General features: G+C 45.3%; 1 protein-coding gene across 1 annotated transcript in view; it reads left to right on the top strand.

Annotated features, from left to right (window-relative positions):
• The window catches only part of LOC121874401, a 247,819-nt gene that overhangs the window by 191,525 nt on the left and 31,883 nt on the right, over positions 1-24,411 (top strand). The window contains exon 6 of the mRNA XM_042378536.1: positions 12,789-12,918. Within this exon, the coding sequence (XP_042234470.1) occupies positions 12,789-12,918 (130 nt within the window). The remainder of the gene's footprint in view (positions 1-12,788; positions 12,919-24,411) is intronic.

Genomic DNA, 24,411 nt, shown 5'->3' with positions numbered 1-24,411 from the left:
AATCAAATTGTTTTTTTTTTGTGACAACTTTCGTATGGGTGGTTATTTTATTGTGCTGGTGAACTATTAAGACTTGTGCTTGGTTACGTTTTGGTGTATAGTGAATGTTGTATGGTGTATGGTGAGTGTTGTATGGTGTATGGTGAGTGTTGTATGGTGTATGGTGTTTTGAGTGTTGTATGGTGTGTGATGAGTTGTATGGTGTATGATGACTGGTGTATGGTGAGTGTTGTATGGTGTATGGTGAGTGTTGTATGGTGTATGATGACTGGTGTATGGTGTATGATGAGTGTTGTATGGTGTATGGTGAGTGGTGTATGGTGAGCGTTGTATGGTGTATGATGAGTGTTGTATGGTGTATGATGAGTGTTGTATGGTGTATGGTGAGTGTTGTATGGTGAGTGTTGTATGGTGTTTTGAGTTTTTTATGATGTATGACGACCGTTTTATGGTGTGTGACTCTTGTGTGGTGTATGATACAGCTCCCAACATGTTTATCGTCGTCTGGGTTCAGTTTACCTTGACCCTAAAATATTTTCTTTAAGTATACTGATCATGCCAAGACCTCTATGAAGTGGGGACCTCTGGCGGCTATGTCCAGTAATGTAAAGTCTCGTTATACTTTCCACACCTAGATGGCGTTCTTTCCTCCCACTCAGTACTGGAGAAGACGATGGACAGGCAGCTCTGATAATCGACTATTTATTGACCAGTAAATATTTAGGATTTTTTATTGAATAATATTGGTAAATTTGACTGGGTGACATCCCCTCCACCACTACAGTACTTCATTAACCAGCGGGTCAGGGGTAGCTCAGACAGCCGGCACCCACCTGCACCCAGACTTATTACACAAAGTCCTTATCTCCAACACACAGCCAAAGTGAGAGCTCTTGGACACATACACACACTACAGACTGATGATAACATCACACAGACCATCTACACTGATGGATCTCTTATCACTGCCTGTGGACAGCCACTCTACAAGCTGAATTAGTTGCCATACTCACAGACATTAAATTTATTGAAACCACTGCCACTGACAGCCTCATCATCACTGATTCTCTGTCCTCAATATTTGCCCTTGACACCCTCAACTTAAGTTGTCACGCGCTTGTCTTTGAAGCCAGACTCAAATATGCTTACTTTGTTGACCGGGGTATCAAGATCAAACACACACACACACACACACACACACACACACACACACACGTCCTCTTGACATTGTTCGTGTTTAGACTAACACGGTGGCATCATTCACACCCACACATTCCTCGTATCGGCGACGTTCTCTTGGTCTCGATGCTCTTAAGACCAGTGCCATCAGGTGTCAGTGGGCGGTGAGGAATTCCGATGCTCTTTCAGGAACACAAGACGAACGAAAACAAAAGGTTCGTGTTTATTTTACTTTATTTACGAACTTTGTGAAAATACAGTCGGATGTACAGTAGTAAATTAGAAGAGAATTCAGTTTTAGTCAGTAATAAAGATAATTGATTGAATATATAAGGGAATTATTAGTTTTCGTCAACGTTAATAAGGATCAAATCAGTAGACAGTAGTGTTGAGAAATGGCTAAGTCATCACGTCTTGACTATAATATCCCTCACACGCCAAGAACATCCATCATCCTCATCAATAGAGATAGCCCAAATTTCCCACCGGATATTATTATTTATTATTATTATTATTATTATTATTATTATTATTATTATTATTATTATTATTATTATTATTATTATTATTATTATTATTATTGTTGTTGGTGTTGTATGACGGCGGCCTTGCGGTGCACTGAAAGACCGCCCGAAAGTTTAGGGTGACGGTCAATAGGTGTTGACTGAGCCATGAGCTGTTGTTTACTCTTGAGGCAGGTGTGTGTGAGAGAGAGAGAGAGGTTGGCTGTATTGTGTAACGCCTCTCGTACAAGAAGGAAGTGCTAGTTCCTCCAGGGATCTCTCTCTCTCTCTCTCTCTCTCTGGCTTCTGTATCCAAGCGAAGCTTCTTTTTGTATTCTGGTGTTCCCTCCACTTACTTCCACCCATCCTTATCCACTATCCTCATCCATGCGCCTCCACCCATCCTCCTGATCCACCCACCTCCACCCACCACCCGCCCATCACCACCCACCCATCACCACCCATCTCTTACGGTATTGAGTCGCACCACATCCGAACGTGTGTCAAGGTGTTGTACTGTATACTTACTTGACTGTGGTGACTTAACCCCTTTGAGAACAGTGATACTATGGGCTTCAGGAAATTGGTCATCATATTCAAAGGGTTAAGACGTCGTATTCAAAGGGTTAGACGTCGTATTCAAGGGGTCAAGACGTCGTATTCAAGGGGTTAAGACGTCGTATTCAAGGGGTTAGGACGTCGTATTCAAAGGGTTAGACGTCGTATTCAAAGGGTTAGACGTCGTATTCAAAGGGTTAGACGTCGTATTCAAGGGGTTAAGACGTCGTATTCAAGGGGTTAAACTACCGGTATCTTATTTATTGAGCTTTTTGTACTCAAGGGGTTAAGTCATTGTATTAAGGGGCTGAGTCACTGTACTGAAGGAGTTAAGTCATTGTATTAATAATAATACTTATCACCTGTTCATTATATCTTCTCTTACCAACTAGTTCGACCTGAAGCGATAAAGATGAAGTTGTTTTGTTTAATTAAGTAAAAAACAGAAACTTGAACGAACATTTAAAAGAAAAGTTGTATTTGTATATTCCAAAAAATTTCACAAAGATTCGTTCATACTGATAACTTTACCTTAACAATAGCCATTTTAAAGTCGTATATTTGGGAGGAGTTGTATTTTTTTTTGGGGAACATGATACTCGGGTGCAATATGTATGTCAATTTACGATTCAACCATTGTCGAATAGATTAATATTTGCATATTTCTTGTAGTGACAAAAGCCCCCACTGATGCGCCCAGATCCCAGAGACTGACTGACTGACTGACTGTTCCCCCTCCACCACGCTCACGATTTATGGAAGACTGGCAGTATGAATTTAGTTTCATGAGACAAAAACTAAATCCTTTATCTCTCACGTATTTAGAGTAATATCTTATGGTTATCGTCTGTTTTTGCTTATTATCGTTTGTTTTTTATGCTTTTTCGTTTTATTAGTATCGTGTGATAAAAATTTCCCGAGTTATTTTAGTTATTTTATGTTTTTAATATTGTGACGTTAATAATTGTTCTTCCTGTTCATTTATTATCATTATTTTGGGTGAATTAAGTAAGGACACAGGCAGTACGGATGTTCCTCACCTGTGATATATTATACACAGGTGGTAGAGGTCACGGGTCACTAGCTCACCTGTGTTAGACTTAATGACCTAGGTAGAGTATGTGACCGCCTCCTAACCTAACCTAACCATAAATGACTTGACTTGGCCACACACACACACACACACACTTACATATGCATTAGATCTTTAGTATATTCTGACCATCTGTCATAAGGTTCATCGTCCTACGCCAACGCCACCTGTCTTCATACATACATACATACATACATACATACATACATACATACATACATACGTACACATACACACACATACATACATACATACATACATACATACATACATACATACATACACACATACACACATACGTACACATACATACATACGTACATATACATACATACATACATACATACACACATACACACATACACACACACATACATACGTACACATACATACACACATACATACATACACAGTTGTTTACCTCATCCTAGCAGGTTTATTACACTCTGCTGTGTTCATTCATCCTCTTTCAAAAATCCTCATTCGCCTCTCCCTTCCTTTCATCGTTCATTGTTTGTTTTCTTAATGACCTGTATGTTAGTCCTTCTTTTGACGCCCATTCATCATCACTTTATCCATGCCGTCTCTCTCTCTCTCTCTCTCTCTCTCTCTCTCTCTCTCTCTCTCTCTCTCTCTCTCTCTCTCCTCGTATATAAGTCATCACCTGCTCACACACTTCACCTGGCCTCAGTAATGTGTTCATCAGGTGTCTGTATGTCTACATCTTCTCACCTGTACACCAACGTCAACACTATTCCCCTTATTACCCAACATTTTTACTTATTCTATGATAGAGAAATGATAGGTGGCTTTGTGTAAACTTGTAAACGCTTGTGCTGGTGGGCCATGGTCGCCAACCCTCAGATATGATCGTTTTTTTTTTTTTTTACTGTACCTTGACTAATTGATAATTATTCCAGTTTGAAAATGGTAAAATGGTTGACTCATTTCATGTATGTGTTGTGAAATAAGGGAAGTATTAACATCAAAGACTCTCTCGTGGCGTCAAAGGATGCTATTGGTACGAGTGATCAATAAATTTTACGTGTTCCCTTCAGGACAAGGACGGTCACGTGGCCTCCATAAAGTGCACAAAACAGGTAATTGCATTCTACCAATTTTTTGTCATCAGTCGAATCATCCAATTACAGTCTTTCACAATTTCCAGGGGATAATTTTAGCTCCTTTGATATTCGTGAGGATTTATACAGGTAACTTAATAACTTTATGGGGGAGTTTGTTCCTTATACATCATTCTGTTGTGATGACCCCCTGTTGATGTTCTGTTGTGATGACCTCTGTTGATGTTCTCTTGTGATGACCTCTGTTGATATTCTGTTGTGATGACCTCTGTTGATGCTCTCTTGTGATGACCTGTTGATGTTCTGTTGTGATGTTTGATGTTCTGTTGTGATGACCTCTGTTGATGCTCTCTTGTGATGACCAATATTGATGTTCTGTTGTGATGACCTCTGTTGATGCTCTCTTGTGATGACAATATTGATGTTCTGTTGTGATGACCCCTGTTGATGTTCTGTTGTGATGACCTCTGTTGATGTTCTGTTGTGATGACCCTCTGTTGCTGTTCTGTTGTGACGACCTCTGTTGATGCTCTCTGTGATGACCAATATTGATGTTCTGTTGTGATGACACCTGTTGATTTTCTGTTGTGATGACCAATATTGATGTTCTGTTGTGATGACTCTGTTGATGCTCTCTTGTGATGACAATATTGATGTTTGTGATGACCTCTGTTGATGCTCTCTTGTGATGACCAATATTGATGTTCTGTTGTGATGACCCCTGTTGATGTTCTGTTGTGATGACCAAAATTGATGTTCTGTTGTGATGACTCTGTTGATGCTCTGTTGTGATGACCCCCTGTTGATGTTCTGTTGTGATGACCTCTGTTGATGTTCTCTTGTGATGACCTCTGTTGATATTCTGTTGTGATGACCTCTGTTGATGCTCTCTTGTGATGACCTCTGTTGATGTTCTGTTGTGATGACCAATATTGATGTTCTGTTGTGATGACCAGTATTGTTGTGATGTTTTTTTTTCGAAGATCGATTTCATAATAACGACGAAATTTATCCTCGAACAATTTATCAATAACAAAAAAGGTGAAAAGTGAACATGGGATCCATAACCGGGGGGGGTATTGACCACACCACAGTAAATACCAAGTCTCGACCCACAGTGAGGTAAGGTGACCATCAGTGAATTTTCGATCGCCTTCACTTCGCCACCTAAAGCCAGGCGCCTCTTCACTGCCGGGCGAGAACCAGTGACCTTTAGTTAGACACACGAGGGGCACGCTGTATCCACTCGGCCACCGCGCCTCTGTGGTGGGATCAGACCAAAAAAAAAAATATAAAGCCAATTTTTAGAGGCGACAACACTGAAGTCTATTTATATTCCGGGTAGTGGAGGTGTGGCCAGGGTCATTCCTGTGGCCCTCGCACCTGTGTGTGTGTCTTCACCTGTGGCCAGGGTCACGCTTGTGGCCCTCGCACCTGTGTTTGTCTTTACCTGTGGCCAGGGTCACTCTTGTGGCCCTCGCACCTGTGTTTGTCTTTACCTGTGGCCAGGGTCACTCTTATGGCCCTCGCACCTGTGTTTGTCTTTACCTGTGGCCAGGGTCACGCTTGTGGCCCTCGCACCTGTGTTTGTCTTTACCTATATGAACACACCTGGCGATACAACGATTACCGTCATTTCAAGAGAATATTTTCCCAAAGATCCATTGATAACAATTATTTTCATTTAACAACCTCTTCATCTCTTAAACATTTCTAGAATACTTGAATCTAAAGCCTCTTAGTGTTAAATACATGTGTGACCAGAAGACTCGGTACAGGCAGCCCTGGACACAAATGAAGCCCAAACAGTAGTACAGTATATTAATGTCGTTTACCACACTTGTTCCACTTACAGATTTAACACTTAACTTATCTTAGTTATACCTCAAGCTTCACCCGACAGTCGGCATTGAAATATTAATGACCTAGACACCTAACCTTAAATGCACATAAGCGTCTCTTGTTGGTCTAATTATTTACTCTGGTTGTGACTAATTGCTGCTACATCTTGTCCTTAAATTGTGGTTGTGTGGGGTAATTAATTAAATATTATAGAATAAGTATTTCAATCCAAACACTATATATAACTTGAGAATATATAGTGTTTAGCAGTGATATATAACGCCTGAGATGTGGTGTTGGTAAGGGGGGTGTCGACATTATTGGACATCCGCCACGCCGAGTAAAGTAACAGTTTTGGTACCCTTGAATTGCATTGTTACTTCACTTCAGTTTTTGTCTTTACGATGCGTCTGTGTACGAGTCTGTGTTATGAGAGACTTCTGTGTACGAGTCTGTGTTATGAGAGACTTCTGTGTACGAGTCTGCGTTATGAGAGACTTCTGTGTACGAGTCTGTGTTATGAGAGACTTCTGTGTACGAGTCTGTGTTATGAGAGACTTCTGTGTACGAGTCTGTGTTATGAGAGACTTCTGTGTACGAGTCTGTGTTATGAGAGACTTCTGTGTACGTGTCTGTGTTATGAGAGACTTCTGTGTACGAGTCTGTGTTATGAGAGACTTCTGTGTACGAGTCTGTGTTATGAGAGACTTCTGTGTACGAGTCTGTGTTATGAGAGACTTCTGTGTACGAGTCTGTGTTATGAGAGACTTCTGTGTACGAGTCTGTGTTATGAGAGACTTCTGTGTACGAGTCTGTGTTATGAGAGACTTCTGTGTACGAGTCTGTGTTATGAGTGACTTCTGTGTACGAGTCTGTGTTATGAGAGACTTCTGTGTACGAGTCTGTGTTATGAGAGACTTCTGTGTACGAGTCTGTGTTATGAGAGACTTCTGTGTACGAGTCTGTGTTATGAGAGACTTCTGTGAGAGGATTCCACTGTACAAGATGAAGCCTTGAATAATCGATCCTTATCCAAGTGGTATATAAGGAAGCTCTCTCTCTCTCTCTCTCTCTCTCTCTCTCTCTCTCTCTTTTATTTCTTTCTCTAGTTATATCTTTTTTCTCTCTCTCTCTTTTCTCTCTTTTAGTTATCTTTATCACTCTTCCTCGTCTCTCTCTGTCTCACAATATGGCCAAGTCTTTCATTCACAACGCAGCCAAAACGAACATTATCACTTCAAACAATTCTCCCTCTTTCTTCCCCCAAGGCGGCGAGGCAGAGGAGGAGGAGGAGGAGGAGGAGAGGAAGGAAGAGGAGGAAGAGTGAGAGAAACAGGAGGAATAGGAAAAGAGGTGGAGGAAGAGGGGAGGGGGCATAGGTGGAAAGAATAGGAGGAGGTGGAAGGGGGATAGGGTGGAGAGGAGGAGAAGGAAGGGGGAAAATGAAGAATGGGGAAGGAAGGAGGATAGGAACAGGAAAGGAGAAATGAAGATGATGGGAGAGGGAATAGAGGAGATGAAGAAGAACAAAGAGGAGGTAGGAAGAAAGAGTAAATGGTAAGAGGAGGAGGTGGTGGAGGATAGACAGAAAGCAAGAAAAACGAAGGAGAAAAGGGAGAACGAAAGGAAGAGAAAGAAAAATCAAAGGGAGAAGAGAAAAAAATAAATAGTTGGAAAAAAAGGAGGAAACGAGAGAGAGAGAGAGAGAGAGAGAGAGAGAGGGGGTGTTGCCACCCTGGGGAGAACTGCTTCTCTCTCTCTCTCTCTCTCTCTCTCTCTCTCTCTCTCTCTCTCTCTCTTCTCATGCAAATTCTCCCCCTGCAATCATGTCCAATTGTTGAGAGTTAGCCTTGGGTGTTCTAGCTGTGTGTACCTGTGTGTAGTGGCTGTGTGTACCTGTAAGTATTGCCTGTGTGTACCTGTCTAGTGGCTGTGTGTACCTGTCTAGTGGCTGTGTGTACCTGTCTAGTGGCCGTGTGTACCTGTCTAGTGGCCGTGTGTACCTGTGTAGTGGCTGTGTACCTGTAAGTATTGCCTGTGTGTACCTGTTGTGTAGTGGCTGTGTGTACCTGTCTAGTGTACCTGTCTGTCCATGTGTGTACCAGTGTGTACCTGTCTAGTGTACCGTGTACCTGTCTAGTGCCGTGTGTACCTGTGTGTGTACCTGTATGTATTGTCTGTGTGTACCTGTCTAGTGGCTGTGTGTAACCTGTGTCCAGTGGCCGTGTGTACCTGCATGTATTGTTGTGTGTACTTGTAGTGCTGTGTGTACTTGCCAGTGTGTACTTGTAGTGGCCTTGTGTGTAGTGGTTGTGTGTACCTGTCTAGTGGCTGTGTACCTGTGTGTAGTGGCTGTGTGTACCTTTCTAGTGGCCGTGTGTACCTGTGTGTATTGTCTGTGTGTACCTGTGTGTAGTGGCTGTGTGTACCTTTCTAGTGGCTGTGTGTACTTGTGTATTGTCTGTGTGTACTTGTGTATTGTCTGTGTGTACTTTTATGGGTGTGTACCTGTGTGTACCTTTCTAGTGTGTACCTGTGTGATGGCTGTGTGTTTCTAGTGGCCGTGTGTACCTGTGTGTAGTGGCTGTGTGTACCTTTCTAGTGGCTGTGTGTACCTGTATGTATTGTCTGTGTGTACCTTGTGTGTAGTGGCTGTGTGTACCTGTCTAGTGGCCGTGTGTACCTGTGTGTGTAGTGGCTGTGTGTACCTGTCAGTGGCCGTGTGTACTGTGTGTGTGTAGTGGCTGTGTGTACCTGTAAGTAGTGTTTTTCTGATTTTATTTGTTGCTTATCTTTTTATCACCACCTGCTCTCTCTCTCTCTCTCTCTCTCTCTCTCTCTCTCTCTCTCTCTCTCTCTCTCTCTCTCTCTCTCTCTCTCTCTCTCTCTCTCTCTCTCTCTCTCTCTCTCTCTCTTCTCCTGTCTCTCTCTGGTTCCTTTGCACACTTCATCGGCTTCTGTCTCTTTTTTATTTACTGGAGCGAAGAGTGGGAGGGAATATTGCAATCATCCACCGCCTGTTCATCCACCGCTGTCTTCATCCACCGCCTGTCTTCATCCACCGCCTGTCTTCTACCACCGCCTACCTTCATCCACCGCCTGTCTTCACCCACCGCCTGTCTTCATCCACCGCCTGTCTTCATCCACCGCCTGTCTTCATCCACCGCCTGCCCTGTTCATCCACCGCCTGCTTCATTCACCGCCTGTCTTCATCCACCGCCTGCCCACCGCCTGTCTTCACCCACCGCCTGTCTTCACCCACGCCTGTTTTCCCACCGCCTGTTTCACCCACCGCCTGTCTTCACCCACCGCCTGTCTTCATCCACCGCCTGTCTTCATCCACCGCCTGTTCATCCACCGCCTGTCTTCATCCACCGCCTGTCTTCACCGCCTGTCTCTTCATCCACCGCCGCCTGTTTTCATCCACTGCCTGTCTTCATCCACCGCCTGTCTTCATCCACCGCCTGTCTTCATCCCACCGCCTGTCACCCACCGCCTTCACCGCCTGTCTTCATCCACCGCCTGTCTTCACCCACCGCCTGTCTTCATCCACCGCCTGTCTTCATCCACCGCCCGTCTTCATCCACCGCCTGTCTTCCACCGCCTGTCTTCACCCACCGCCTGTCTTCACCCATCCACCGCCCGTCTTCACCCACCGCCTGTCTTCATCCACCGCCTGTCTTCATCCACCGCCTGTTTGCATCACCTGTCTTCATCCACCGCCTGTCTTCACCCACCGCCTGTTTTCATCACCCACCGCCTGTCTTTCACCCACCGCCTGTCTTCACCCACCGCCTGTCTTCCACCTTCATCCACCGCCTGTCTTCATCCACCGCCTGTCTTCATCCACCGCCTGTCTCACCCACCGTCACCTGTTTTCATCCACTGCCTGTCTTCACCCACCGCCTGTTTTCATCCACTGCCTGTCTTCATCCACCGCCTGTCTTCATCCACACCCACCGCCCGTCTTCACCCACCGCCTGTCTTCACCCACCGCCTGTCTTCTTTACCCACCGCCTGTTTTTCATCCACCGCCTGTCTTCACCCACCGCCTGTCTTCACCACCGCCTGTTCATCCACCGCCTGTCTTCATCCACCGCCTGTCTTCATCCACCGCCTGTCTTCATCCACCGCCTGTCTTCACCCACCGCCTGTCTTCACCCACCCACCGCCTGTCTTCATCCACCGCCTGTCTTCACCCACCGCCTGTCTTCACCTGTCTTCATCCACCGCCTGTCTTCACCCACCGCCTGTCTTCACCACCGCCTGTCTTCATCCACCGCCCGTCTTCACCCACCGCCTGTCTTCACCCACCGCCTGTCTTCATCCACCGCCTGTCTTCATCCACCGCCTGTCTTCATCCACCGCCTGTCTTCATCCACCGCCTGTCTTCACCCACCGCCTGTCTTCACCCACCGCCTGTCTTCACCCACCGCCTGTCTTCACCCACCGCCCTGTCTTCCACCGCCTGTCTTCACCCACCGCCCCACCGTCTTCACTCCACCGCCTGTCTTCATCCACCGCCTGTCTTCATCCACCGCCTGTCTTCATGTCTTCATCCACCGTCTTCATGTCTTTCACCGCCTGTCTTCACCCACCGCCTGTCTTCATCCACCGCCTGTCTTCATCCACCGCCTGTCTTCACCCACGCCTGCCTTCATCCACCGCCTGCCTTCTCATCCACCGCCTGTCTTCATCCACCGCCTGTCTTCATCCACCGCCTGTCTTCACCCACCGCCTGTCTTCACTCCACCGCCTGTCTTCACCCAATCGCCTGTTCACCCACCGCCTGTCTTCATCCACCGCCTGTCTTCATCCACCGCCTGTCTTCATCCACCGCCTGTTCATCCACCGCCTGTCTTCATCCACCGCCTGTCTTCATCCACCTCCTGTCCTCATCCACCGCCCAGTCTTCACCCACCGCTCCGTCTTCTCACCCCCGCCCCCTACTTCACCTGTCTGTCTTCATCCACCGCCTGTCTTCACCCACCTCCCTGCCTCCATCCACCGCCTGTCTTCATCCACCGCCTGTCTTCATCCACCGTTGTCCTCCTTCCTCATCCACTTCTTCATCTCCAACACCACGTCCCTCCATCACTACCAACACGTACCTCCCTCACTCACTAACACCACGTCTGTCTCCAACACCACATATCACCACTACTACACCTGCAAACCTCCATCTCCAACACCACGTCCTCTCTCCTCACTACCTCCCCCTCCCCCTCCACACCATCTCCAACACCACCTCTCTCCATCTCAAACGTCTGCAGTATCATCGTCAGGTCAACGCTTACCCCCATCTTTTTTATACCAGATATTATTTTGTTTTTCCTTGCGTTTGCTTATCGAGTGACGTCTAGCTGGTCTTTGAAGGGAGGAATTTGCGAAACGGTGTCCGAAAAAATGTGTGTGTGTGTGTGTGTGTGTGTGTGTGTGTGTGTGTGTGTGTGTCATTATAAGCAAAAAGGAACAGGGAACAGAAATAATGGAAAAGCTTTATAGGGAGACAATTAATTATGTTGTATGACTCGAGATATTCAGAACGCTTATACTTCTTTTCGGGGTCTTGGTAATTCTTGCTTAATGAGATGATGTCTTTGATACCTACCTACCTACCTACCTGGCTACCTGTCTACCTACGTACCTTCCTTCACCCCTCCCTCCCTCCCTCCCCCTCTCTCTCCTTTCCTCTCCTCCCTCTTTCTACTCCTCCTTCCTTCTCTCTCCTCCCTCCCTCTCCTCTCTCCTCCCTCCCTCCCTCTCCTCTCTTTCTCCTCCCTCCCTCTCCTCTCCCTCCCTCCTCTCCTCTTTCTCCCTCCTCCCCTCCCTCTCCTCCCCTCCCTCTCCCCTCTCCTCTCTCCTCTCTTCTCCTCCCCTCCCTCTCCTCTCCTTCGACTTTGCTAGAGTTGAATAAATTAGTGAGACAATTTATATATTTTCTTCTAATTATTTGATTTTTATGTTTATTGAATTAAAAATAATATTTGACTTTATTGATGTTCTGAAATGTTTGTTTGTTTATCTGTTTGTTTATCTGTTTGTTTTGTTTGTTTGGTTTGATTTTGTGGTTCATAAGTTTTTATTGTCTTACCAACTGACATTCCTGACCAGGCAATCAGCTGACATTTCTCACCCAAACTAGATTATCAGCTGACACTCTTCAGAAGACTATCAGCTGACATTTCTCACCCTTACCAAACTATCAGCTGACACTCCTCACTAGACTACCAGCTGACATTTCTCACCCTTACCAAACTATCAGCTGACACTCCTCACTAGACTACCAGCTGACATTTCTCACCTTCACCAAACTATCAGCTGACACTCCTCACTAGACTACCAGCTGACATTTCTCACCCTTACCAAACTATCAGCTGACACTCCTCACTAGACTACCAGCTGACATTTCTCACCTTCACCAAACTATCAGCTGACACTCCTCACTAGACTACCAGCTGACATTTCTCACCCTTACCAAACTATCAGCTGACACCCCTCACCAGCTGACTCTTTGTTTTTGGTTGACAGATCGCCTTGGCGGGAGGTAGTCTACGAGCAGAGTGCCGTCTAACGCTTGGGCCACATACGCTCAGCGCCTACCAGACACTACGCATCAGAGTACGCAAGATATCCTACGTCGACAACTACCACTCCTCAGGTAGGTGGTGGTAGTTAGTGGTTATTGAAGGTGGTTAAGTTACACCCACCTGACTGTCCGCAGGTGGGTGTAGGTAATTAATTAAAGTCTTCAAGGTATTAAATTATTAGTATTTTTCGTTGTGGTGGTTGTCACACACACACACCACACACACACACACACACACACACACCATACACACACACACACACACATACACACCACACACATACACACCACACACATACACACCACACACATACACACCATACACATACACACCATACACATACACACACACACACATACACACACACACCACGCACCACTCACACACACACACACACACACACACACACACACACACACACAGTACAACGTGGAAGTGATCGTCGTCTCTGGCCAGTTAGTGTCGTACAACCTGTGGTCTTCCAGGACACCGCCAGTCTGACATGTTATTGTGCAGTAGCCTCCCACCTCCATCCAGGCACCTCCACCCACCTTGTCTCGACCCCTCCACCCACCTTGTCTCGAACCTCCACCCACCACCCACCTTGTTCTTTCTCGAACCCCTCCACCCACCACCCACCTTGTCTCGAACCCTCCACCCACCACCCACCTTTGTCTCGACCTCTCTCCACCCACCTTGTCTCGACCCCTCCACCCACCTTGTCTCTGACCCCTCCCACCCACCTTGCCCTGACCTCCACCCACCTTGTCTGACCTCCACCCACCTAGTCTCGACCCTCTCCACCCCTCCACCCACATTAGCCTCGACTCTCCACCTCCACCCACCTTGTCTCGACTTCTCCACCCACCTTGTCTCGACCTCCACCCACCTTAATCTGACCTCCACCACCTTGTCTGACCCCTCCACCCACCTTGTCTGACCCCTCCACCCACTCCTGTTCGACCCCTCCACCACCTTGTTCGACCCTCCACCCACCTTGTCTCTCGACCCTCCACCCACCTTGTCTCGACCCTCCACCCACCTTAGTCTCGACCTCTCCACCCACCTTGTTCCTGACCCTCCACCCACCTTAGTCTTCTGACCCCTCCACCCACTCCAGCCTGACTCTCCACCCACCTTGTCTCGACCCCTCCACCCACCTTGTCTCGACCCCTCCACCTTCCACCCACCTTGTATAGTCTCCTGACGTCACTCTGTCACTCCTCCCGGGAACACAAGCAACATGGCATAAAGCTGTCGCCGTTCAGTTCGACAGGTGAGATGTGTTGTGTCGGAGGTACCTGGTGGTGAGGGAGAGATTGTGTTGGAGAAGGAGAGGGGGAAGAGTGTGTTGGCGGTAGTGAGGGAGAGAGGGAAGAGTGTGTTGGAGGTAGTGAGGGGGGCGGTGCCTGGTCACAGATACAAGCACAGGTAATGAGAGAGAGAGAGGTGTTGTCTTGCCAGGTAATATGCTAATTTCTCTTCAAGTGTCGTGTACTGCGTGTGGCTCCTTCAGTGAGAACCTTCACAAAAACTATATTCTAATTACCTTAACAATCTTCTCTTATACAATATACCCAATAGTCTACATTATACAACAGGTACTTTATTATCAGTGTTATACAATCATATAACGTCATGGGAATACTGTATCATATAAAATACAATAATAATACAATATTTACAGTGATTTAATGCCCAGAAGTTTAACAATATAATCCAACTCATGAACTAGCTTACTGAACTGTTTGTATTAGTTTGGGATAATTACATATGCAGGTACATCAAATTAAAGGTTGTCAATTGGTTCATAGTGACGTTACCTGTGTGGGCTTATGGTCTTGGTGTTGTTGATACATGTGGTGAGGTGAGGTGGAGGTGAGGTGGAGGTGAAGGTGAGGTGGAGGTGGAGGTGAGGTGGAGTGAGTGAGGTGAGGTGAGGTGGAGGTGAAGGTGAGGTGGAGTGAGGTGAGGTGAGGGAGTAAGGTGAGGTAATGGCATTTTATCGAAATGTGAGGAGATATAACTTATATTTGCATAATGGAGTGTGTGTGTGTGTGTGTGTGTGTGTGTGTGTGTGTGTGTGTGTGTGTGTGTGTGTGTGTGTGTGTGTGTGTGTGTGTGTGTGTGTGTGTGTGTGTGTGTGTGTGTGTGTGTGTGTGTGTGTGTGTGTGTGTGTGTGTGTGTGTGTGTGTGTGTGTGTGTGTGTGTGTGTGTGGGAGATTAAAACAGGTAATATGTAAGGTAGTTATATATGTAATTCCTTTCTTTATGCGTATGCGGGTTAAGGATCTATGAGCAGGGGAAGGAGGAGGATGGGAAGGAGGAGGAAGAAGAGGATAAAGAGGAAAAGGAAGGAGAGGAGGAAGAAAGAGGAGGAGGAGGAGAGGATAGAAGGCATAAGGAATACGTAATATGTTGATGATCTCGCGTATCTGTGTTATTTACTATAAACATTAACCTATTACACTAATGACTTATATATAATGTAATGTGATGATTAATCTATAAACATTAGCTAATACAATGTTTATATAAAACTCTAGTGGTATATGAAAGATAATTAGAATGAGGTATTATAGAGTAGTCCCCCCTCCCCCATTTGGTAATTATCTATCTCCAAAAATAAAAGTAAATTAAGAGAAACAAAAGACTTGAGTTAATTAACAGAGCGCTTAGTGATGTACACGAGGCGGGTGTTTCCTCCACTAGGGCAGAGACACGCGGGAAGGAAGACGAATGGTGAGGTGATAAAAGAAGAGGGTATTAGACGCGTGTGAATGGTGGGCCGAGTAGAGTATGGGTGTGTCGTAAAGAGGTGCTCGTGTAGGGTGCTGGTGGGTGTGTGGGTGGGTTAGGTTGAGCTAGTGAGTTACGAAGGGAAGATACTGTCGTGACCTGATGTGTCTCGCAGCCAGCCACTTCTCAGGTGTGGTCAGGGTTACACTTACAGGTCAAAGGTCACATGTTATTGGTGTGACCCGCCGAGGATAATTTATTGAGAATGGTGAGGCGAGAGGAGGAGACCATGGTACTGACGTCATTAAAACTGGCCCGTGGTACTGACGTCATCAAAACTGGCCGTGTAGTGTGATTGGCTGAAGAAAATCAGACAGACGAATACCAGAAGCAGGAGTGGAGGGATGGAGACCTGCTGGCGGACCAATAACATCTTGAGGGAACAACATAAGAACATAAGAATGGAGGAAACTGCAGCGGGCCTATTGGCCCATACTGGGCAGTCCCGTTTACACCCAACCCCTATTGCTCATATAAGCATCATACCTATGTTTGAAGCTATTCAGCGTATCCGAGTTATTGATGATATTTGGTAACTTGTTCCATTCATCCACTACTCTGTTTCCAAACCAGTGTTTACCTATTTCACGCCTAAATCTAAATTTGTCTAATTTAAAACCTTTGTTACGAGTTCGCTCCTGGTTGGATAGTTTGAGTACCTTTGTAATGTCCCCTTTGTTTAGCCCTGACTTCCACTTATACACATCTATTAGGTCGCCCCTCGCTCTACCTCTCTCAAGGGAGTGCAAATTAAGATGCTTTAACCTGTCTCTATACTCAAGGTTCCTAATGCCCGGGATTAGTCTTGTCATTCTCCTGTGAATTCCTTCCAAGGATTCTATATCCATTCTGTAATACGGTGACCAGAACTGAACTGCGTAATCCAGGTGTGGTCTCACAAGCGCAAGATACAGTTTTAGGATGACCTCGCTAGTCTTGTAACTAACACTCCTTTGTATGAACCCAAGTACTTTATTAGCCTTGTTACGAGCAAAAACACATTGTTTACTTGGCTTAAGGTTCCTACTTATCATTACTCCTAAATCTCTCTCGCAGTCGGATTTCTATGGCATCGTTGTTCATCTGGTATCTGGTTTCCCTGTTTACATCTCCTATACTGAGTACTTTACATTTGTCCACGTTGAATTTCATCTGCCATTTTTCAGACCATTCGAAAAATTTGTTTAGATCTTCCTGTAGTTTTGCGGAGTCCTCGTCAGATTTAATAACACGTCCTATTTTAGTGTCATCAGCAAATTTACTTTTGTTGCTGTCTATGCCGATATCTATGTTGTTTATGTATATAATAAATAATAATGGTCCAGGTACTGAGCCTTGGGGAACTCCACTTGTGTGCGATGTTGGACGCTTGAGTGTCGAACTCTCGTGAAGTGAAGAAGGTGGTGGGGAGAGTTCTGGACCAACTGGGGGTGTGACTGAGCGATTATTTACCTGTTACAATATCATGTTATAATAGTCATGTTTATTCTGAACGGTGTTTAAATGCTGCTCGTTAATGATATGATGTAACCCTGAAAAATGCAAACTAGTCATCTACGTGTTGTATACTGTATAAACGATTATTCACTACTGATAGAAAAAATAAATGAAAACGGGGGCGTAAATTCCGGAGGTTTTCTTTAGCATTTGAGTAATAGGTGACGACTTAACCCATCTTTAAAGAGTTATAGCTGAATTTCAAGTGTGTTTTCAATTGTACTCTAAGTCTAAAATCATTTCTAAATTCATATTGCCGATTAGATTTTAGATATAATTTAATTTCCAGTTATACTTTAAACAATAAGGGTCCTGGTATGGTTAAATTCCCATTGTGGAATCATTAACCTCTGACCCAGCCATAACCCACTGCCCCTAGACTCATTTACATATTGAGTTTTTACATCTAATTCCTTACAACATTTACGGGAACAAGTCTGTGTATATAATGACCCATTCGTGGAGATTAGTGGGCTGTAATATAGAGAATAAAAGTGAGAATGGAATAGAAGAGAATAAAGAGAGGAGAAGAGGAGAGAGAGATTGTTCCTTGATGTACTGAATAGGTTAGCAGTAGCTCTGTGGCCGTGGTACTTAGGTTAATAAGGGTAGTTTATGCACACAGATAGGAGTGGGGGTGAGTGGATGTGGGGGTGAGTGGATGTGGGGGTGGGTGGATGTGGGGGTGGGTGGGGGGGGTGTAACGTATTGGTGTCACTTTCATACACCTACCTTCATACAGGTTCATACACCCATAGACAACAGTATACTTCCATACACACACACTCAGTCACACATATACACTCAAACACACACGCACACACATACACACACAATTCAACACTCCCTACACACATTTCCCCTACACCCCCTCCTCCTCCTCGTTACTTTAAAGACCCACACATCCCATGCTACATTAACACCCTTTCCCCCACCCACCCACCCACACCCATCCACCCACCACCCCCTCTTTCTTCCCTCCTTTCCCCCTTCCTCCTTTCTTACCATTTCCTCTGCTTCCCCCTCCCCTCCCCTCCCTCCCCTCCCCTCCCTCCCCTCCCCTCCCCTTCCCTTCCCTTCCTTCCCTTCCCTCACATTGGACAACCCTTTATTGGAACGCCTGTACTTGTCTCACTGGACGATGCCATAATGGAACACCAGGTTCTTTATTTCCGGGGGTCGATCGGCGTCCTCGTGTTTATGAGTCGACTGCTGTGGCTTGGCGCATTGTTTTTTATTGTAATTTATCTCCCCTCGTATTGTCGTCTTCCCGTGATGAAGAGTTATATTTTTTTTACTTTGGTGATATACGTGTGTGTGTGTGTGTGTGTGTGTGTGTGTGTGTGTGTGTGTGTGTGTGTGTGTGTGTTTGTGTGTGTGTGTGTGTGTGTGTGTGTGTGTGTGTGTGTGTGTCATCGGTAGCCAAGAGGTAAATATCCAGAAAAATAAAAACTGTCGGACAATTTCCTTTAGACGTCAATGATTCCAGACGAGTTTTGGCAGAGGTACACTTGGCGGTCCTCCACCATTCGAGGTGACGTTTTATCTCATCCACAGTACAGTCAATGTTCGCTTAACGTTCATCCGGTTAATGTTCTTCCGGTTAATGTTCATCCGGTTAATGTTCATCCGGTTAATGTTCATCCGGTTAATGTACATTCGCTTAACGTACATTCGCCTAACGAATATCCACTTAACGAATACAAGTTTTGCTGCTCTTCACATAAGTTAAACGGATACTGACTATAAAACAAAAAATAAACGGCCCTCGTGCAGGAAATGCGCTATTAGTCAGGTCAGGAAAGGTGAAAGTTGCGGTCACTAACGAAGGTCAAATTTATATGTTATCGATGGGTCTCCTTATCACGTTTTTTGACAGTTTCTACAGGCGGATTTAGACAGGTTTGGAAAAAGGTTAAATTCTCTCTCTCTCTCTCTCTCTCTCTCTCCACAGTACAGTGCCTTTCTAACCAAACCTAACCCACAGGTGAACAGTGAGAAAAACACCACAATAACACACAGGTTCAGCCCCGGGGTCATTATTACTGGTAGAGAGAAATATCCTGTGGTGCTAAATTTCAGATGCTAGTAGTATGTTCTTCTACTTTAAGATCACTTTTGGTAGCCTCTATGGTACGTTTAGTGGACGAAATAATTTAATATAATATCAAAGATTATGACATAAGGAAGGTATTGATATGTGAACGTGTACCTTAAGTTTTGTTGGGGAGATGTGGCAACGTTGAAAGAGCTGATGATGATGTCATCGTTCGCGCCATATTTGATTGAATTTCCACGCTGTATTTTGTGGCCAGCGAGACCCAGTGACACCATGTCAGCCTCTCTCCCTCCGTCACCGCTTTCTGCTGTAGATGCTGACAAGTTGACGATCTTAACTCGCTCGTGTACTTGGCAGGGGAATAACTGACGGGTGTTGGTAGTGAAGAGTGTGGTGATATTGTAGTGATGGTGATGAAGGGTGTGGTGATGAAGGATGGGGTGTGATGGTGTAGTGATGGTGATGTTACTGTGATAAAGGGTGCGGTGATAATATTGAAGTGTTAGTGTGGTGAGGGATGGTGTGATGGTGATGATGATAGTATGATGAAGGGTGTGGAGGAAGTGTTCGGGTGGTGGTGGTGGTGGTGAAGGATGGTGTGGTAGTGGTGGTATATAGTGTAATGATGGTGTGATGAAGACTAGGTTGGTGAAAGAAAGACGTATTGAAGACAGGAGTGTTGTACAGGTGTGTGTGTGTGTGTGGGGCTGTAGACAGTGATGAACCCAGAAATTTCCTACGAGGGTGTATACCAATCCCCTACACCCTAACGTAATCCTGTGTTATGTGAGACAGAAAAGGAGACAAAAAAATGAGATAATAAATGGTATTAAGGGGAAAAAATATGGGAATTTACCTGCCCAATGTCCACTTATCACGACCGTCTACCTGTGCTACCGCAATCTTATGACTCATGATTTTGGCGGTAGAGGGGGGGGGCGGAGGGGGGGGGGGCATGTCCCAAGGTGTTCCCTCATCCCCCTTTCCTCCTCCCTTTACTCCCTTTCTCCCCTCCCCTCATCCTCACCCTTCAACTCCCCTCCCTTCCCCCTCCCCCTTCATTCCCCCCAGGGTACGCTGGTGGAGGGGAATGACCGAGTGAGGACTGAGGGAAGGAATGGAGGGGAACAGAGAGAATGGAAGGAGGAAAACAGAGAACGAGGAAGAGAAGGAGAAAATAAGCGGAAGGGGGAAGGGGGGGAAAGAGGGAGGAAGAGAGGAAGGAAGGAAGGTATAAAACCAAAAAGGGAGAGAGGAAATATGGTAGGGAGAAGAAAGGGAGGAAAGGAGAAACAATAGAGATAGGGAGAATGCACACCTTGCTACCCTAACACCTCACCATAACATACACGACACCATCACCACCACATACCACCACCACCACATACCACCACCACATACCACCGTCACAACCACATACCACCATCACCACCACAGACCACCATCACCACCACATACCACCATCACCACCACATACCACTGTCACCACCACCATTACAATACACCATCATCACAATACAGCATCACCACAACACACCATCACCACAATACACCATCACCACAACACACCATCACCACAACACACCACAATACAGCCAGTCATGTCCTCCACACACTGACTCCACTCAGACATTTTTACAGTACCCAAGTTGAGAATGATTTTACGTAATGAAGAAATACAAGTTTTTACCGACTCATAAAGGTGTGGGCATGTGTGGGTGGGTGTGTGTGGGTGTGGGTGTGGGTGGGTATGGGTGGATATCATCGCTTGTGGTTCGTCTGGCGTACATCTAAGGGCAGGCTGGCACTTAGGTGTGGTGGAAAGTTGTGGTGTTGTGTTTGTGAAGATGATGGTGTGGCTAAAGGTGTTTGTGAAGATGATGGTGTGGCTAAAGGTGTTTGTGAAGATGATGGTGTGGCTGAAGGTGTTTGTGAAGATGATGGTGTGGCTAAAGGTGTTTGTGAAGATGATGGTGTGGCTAAAGGTGTTTGTGAAGATGATGGTGTGGCTAAAGGTGTTTGTGAAGATGATGGTGTGGCTAAAGGTGTTTTTCTCTCAGGTAATGACAGGTAACGTCTCTTGTTTACACTGGACGCCAAACTGGAGCTTAGAGACTCTCTTTGTTGGGGTCATTTTTGTGTACCACCTTCATGTTTGTTGATGTTTTATGGGGAGTGAGGGGGAAGGAGGGAAGAATGAAGGATGGAGGGAAGAATGAAGGAGGGAAGAATGAAGGATGGAGGGAAGAATGAAGGAGGAAAGAATGAAGGAGGGTGGGAAGAATGAAGGGAGATGATTGGTGTGTACGAATTTAGCCGTGTGTGTGTTTTGTAGTGTGTAAGTGAAAGTAAATGTGGATCCCGTAAGCTGGCTGGCTGGCACTGCACTCGATCGCCTTCACTTCCCTAAATGTAAAGTAAGGTGCCCACTCTCTCTCTCTCTCTCTTTTACTATTATTAGTTTTCTTATCAGCTCCTCTCCGTGGCGCTGACAGGTGAGATATTGTAAGTGAGGGGTGAAGATATTCTAAGTGAGAGGTGAGAGATTGTAAGTGAGGGGTGAGGTTATTCTACGTTGAGAGGTGGGAGATAATGCCTGCTTCTTTCCTCCCTCCAGTTATGCCTCCTCCATCCCTCTCCCTCTCCCTCTTATGTATAATCTCCCCCTCCACGCATAATATTCCTCCTCACTCCATGTATAGTCAACCTCCATCCTCCACATTAGGTCTGGCCTGGAGGTGAAGGGTAAGCTGTCTCCGCTTGGTTCCGTTGGGCGAGGCTGTGGGCAGAGGGACGGCCACACTCCACGGTTATGTTGGCTCGTTAACATGTGGCCCCGGATTTAGACCATTCCAGTAGTGTGTGTGTGTGTGTGTGTGTGTGTGTGTGTGTGTGTGTGTGTGTGTCCTAAATGGTTTCTTTATGCTGGGAACCATTAAAAGAAGATATGGTTTCTTTTGTAGGCTCCAAAACCTCGTGTATATTATGTAAAAAAAACGCCTTTACACATACAGAGAACACCCCTTGTACCTATAGAGAACGCCCCTTGTACCTATAGAGAACGCCCCGTGTGTGTTCTTTATTCCTGGTGTTTAGGGAGCATGGCAGGGGGTTATAATGCCAGTCATCTCTCTCTGTGTGTGTGACTGCCGCAGTTTCCTCTCTGATAACACCAAGTTGGTTATGTAAATCTCACGTAGTTCCTTCCTGTAGTCTGCACATCTGACTCTGCCTTGTTGTGATGTCTTGTCGCAGCTGTTGTGTGGATGACCCTTCTGTGTTATCTTGAACATTAAGGTGAGGTCTTTTGTCTAGGTGCTCTGTGACCTGATTTGACCTCTAGTGATATTAAAGCATTTTCCCAGCTGTTCTGTGACCTGATGTGACTTCTCCCACTCCTCTGTAACCTGGATTAAGGCTATTGTCCCAGCTGTTCTGTGACCTGATTTGACCTCTGTCCCACTCTTTTTGTGACCTGGGTTAAAGCCTTTCCTCAGCTGTTTTGTGAACTCTGGGGGCTTCTTCTTGGTTCAGCTCCAGGACGTAATTTTTCAAGTGTTTATAATTAAATTGGTTATGTCTTATGGGGCGTACGTGTGTCTGTCTCTGTGTTATGTATGCGTGTCCGTGTGTGTGTGTGTGTCCGTGTGTGTCCGTGTGTGTGTGTGTGTGTGTGTTCGTGTGTGTGTGTGTGTTCGTGTGTGTGTGTGTGTGTGTGTGTGTGTGTGTGTGTGTGTTCTGTGTGTGTGTGTTCGTGTGTGTGTGTGTGTGTGTGTGTGTGTGTGTGTGTGTTCTGTGTGTGTGTCCGTGTGTGTGTGTGTGTCCGTGTGTGTCCGTGTGTGTGTGTGTGTCCTTATTTGTGTCATTTGTTTTTGTGTGAATGTGTATTATATATATTGTGTGTGCGTGTCTGTCATTAATGTGTGTCTGAATGTGTATTGTGTGTGTCTGTATTGTGTGCGTGTTTCATAATCTTCCACTGAAACAAGAGTATCTCATTGTCCGTTTTATGATGTAATTATGTAATGTATTGCTCACAGTATATTGGAAAAGTATTATAATGATGATAACCGTAATGATAATGATGGTATTATTATTATTATTATTATTATCATTATTATTGTTGTTGTTGTTGTTGTTGTTGTTGTTGTTGTTATTATTATTATTTGCATAGTTACATAATGATAATCATCTTTACGTAACTAATGGTTCATATACGTTATAGTTCTCTTTTAAATTGTGATTAATTGATCTTTTGTTGAGGCGTAGAAAAACACCATTCGATTAATGTAGATAAATAATAACTCTTGTTTTTAGTTATTGTGAAGTTTATTTATGCATTTTTTTTTTAGATTATTTTGCAATATTATTTACGTAGCTTTATATGATCTAGTATAATTAGATCACATTTTATACCGACATAGTGAACAGATTGTTAAGAGACGTGAACAAATGGAATTACTGGAACAAAGTTAAATGACATACCAACATCTTAAACTTGACTCCTGACGACCAAGATCATTAGGTGAAGGTCCCTGAAGGAGTATAGTTGATTAGGTTATAGTAAGTTAGGTCACTAATCTCTTCTGTCCCCGGAACTAACTCAGCTTTTCCCTGGTTCTTCCTTGTACACTTGTGTTTCTGTGACTACCTGGGCTTACACCTGTCTCTGTGACTACCTGGGCCTACACCTGTCTCTGAAGGTCTCTCTTACACCTGTTTCTGTGGCTACCTGGGCCTACACATGTCTCTGAATGTCTCTCTTACACCTGTCTCTGTGACTACCTGGACCTACACATGTCTCTGAAGGTCTCTCTTACACCTGTCTCTGTGACTACCTGGACCTACACCTGTCTCTGAATGTCTCTCCTACACCTGTCTCTCTGACTACCTGGGCCTACACCTGTCTCTCTGACTACCTGGGCCTACACCTGTCTCTGAATGTCTCCTACACCTACTACTACTACTACTACTACTACTACTACTACTACTACTACTCTTCTTGCTCCTCTTAGTGGTGGAGGTAGTCCCGGGAGCCGCTAATGGTTATATTGTCTCAGCACTCGACAACAATTAGCAGACGGCTCTTCTCTCCGGAAAGCCCTAGTGACACAGGAGGCATTTGGGTGCCATCGTGCCACTTGTGATAATTTTGGTGCCAGTGCCACTTGAGTTAGGGTGTACAGTGTCATATATTAGTGCCACATGT

Source organism: Homarus americanus, unplaced genomic scaffold, assembly GCF_018991925.1.
Source record: "Homarus americanus isolate GMGI-L3 unplaced genomic scaffold, GMGI_Hamer_2.0 scaffold48357, whole genome shotgun sequence".
Lineage (NCBI taxonomy): Eukaryota > Metazoa > Arthropoda > Malacostraca > Decapoda > Nephropidae > Homarus > Homarus americanus.
This window is presented reverse-complemented; position numbering and strand designations above follow the sequence as displayed.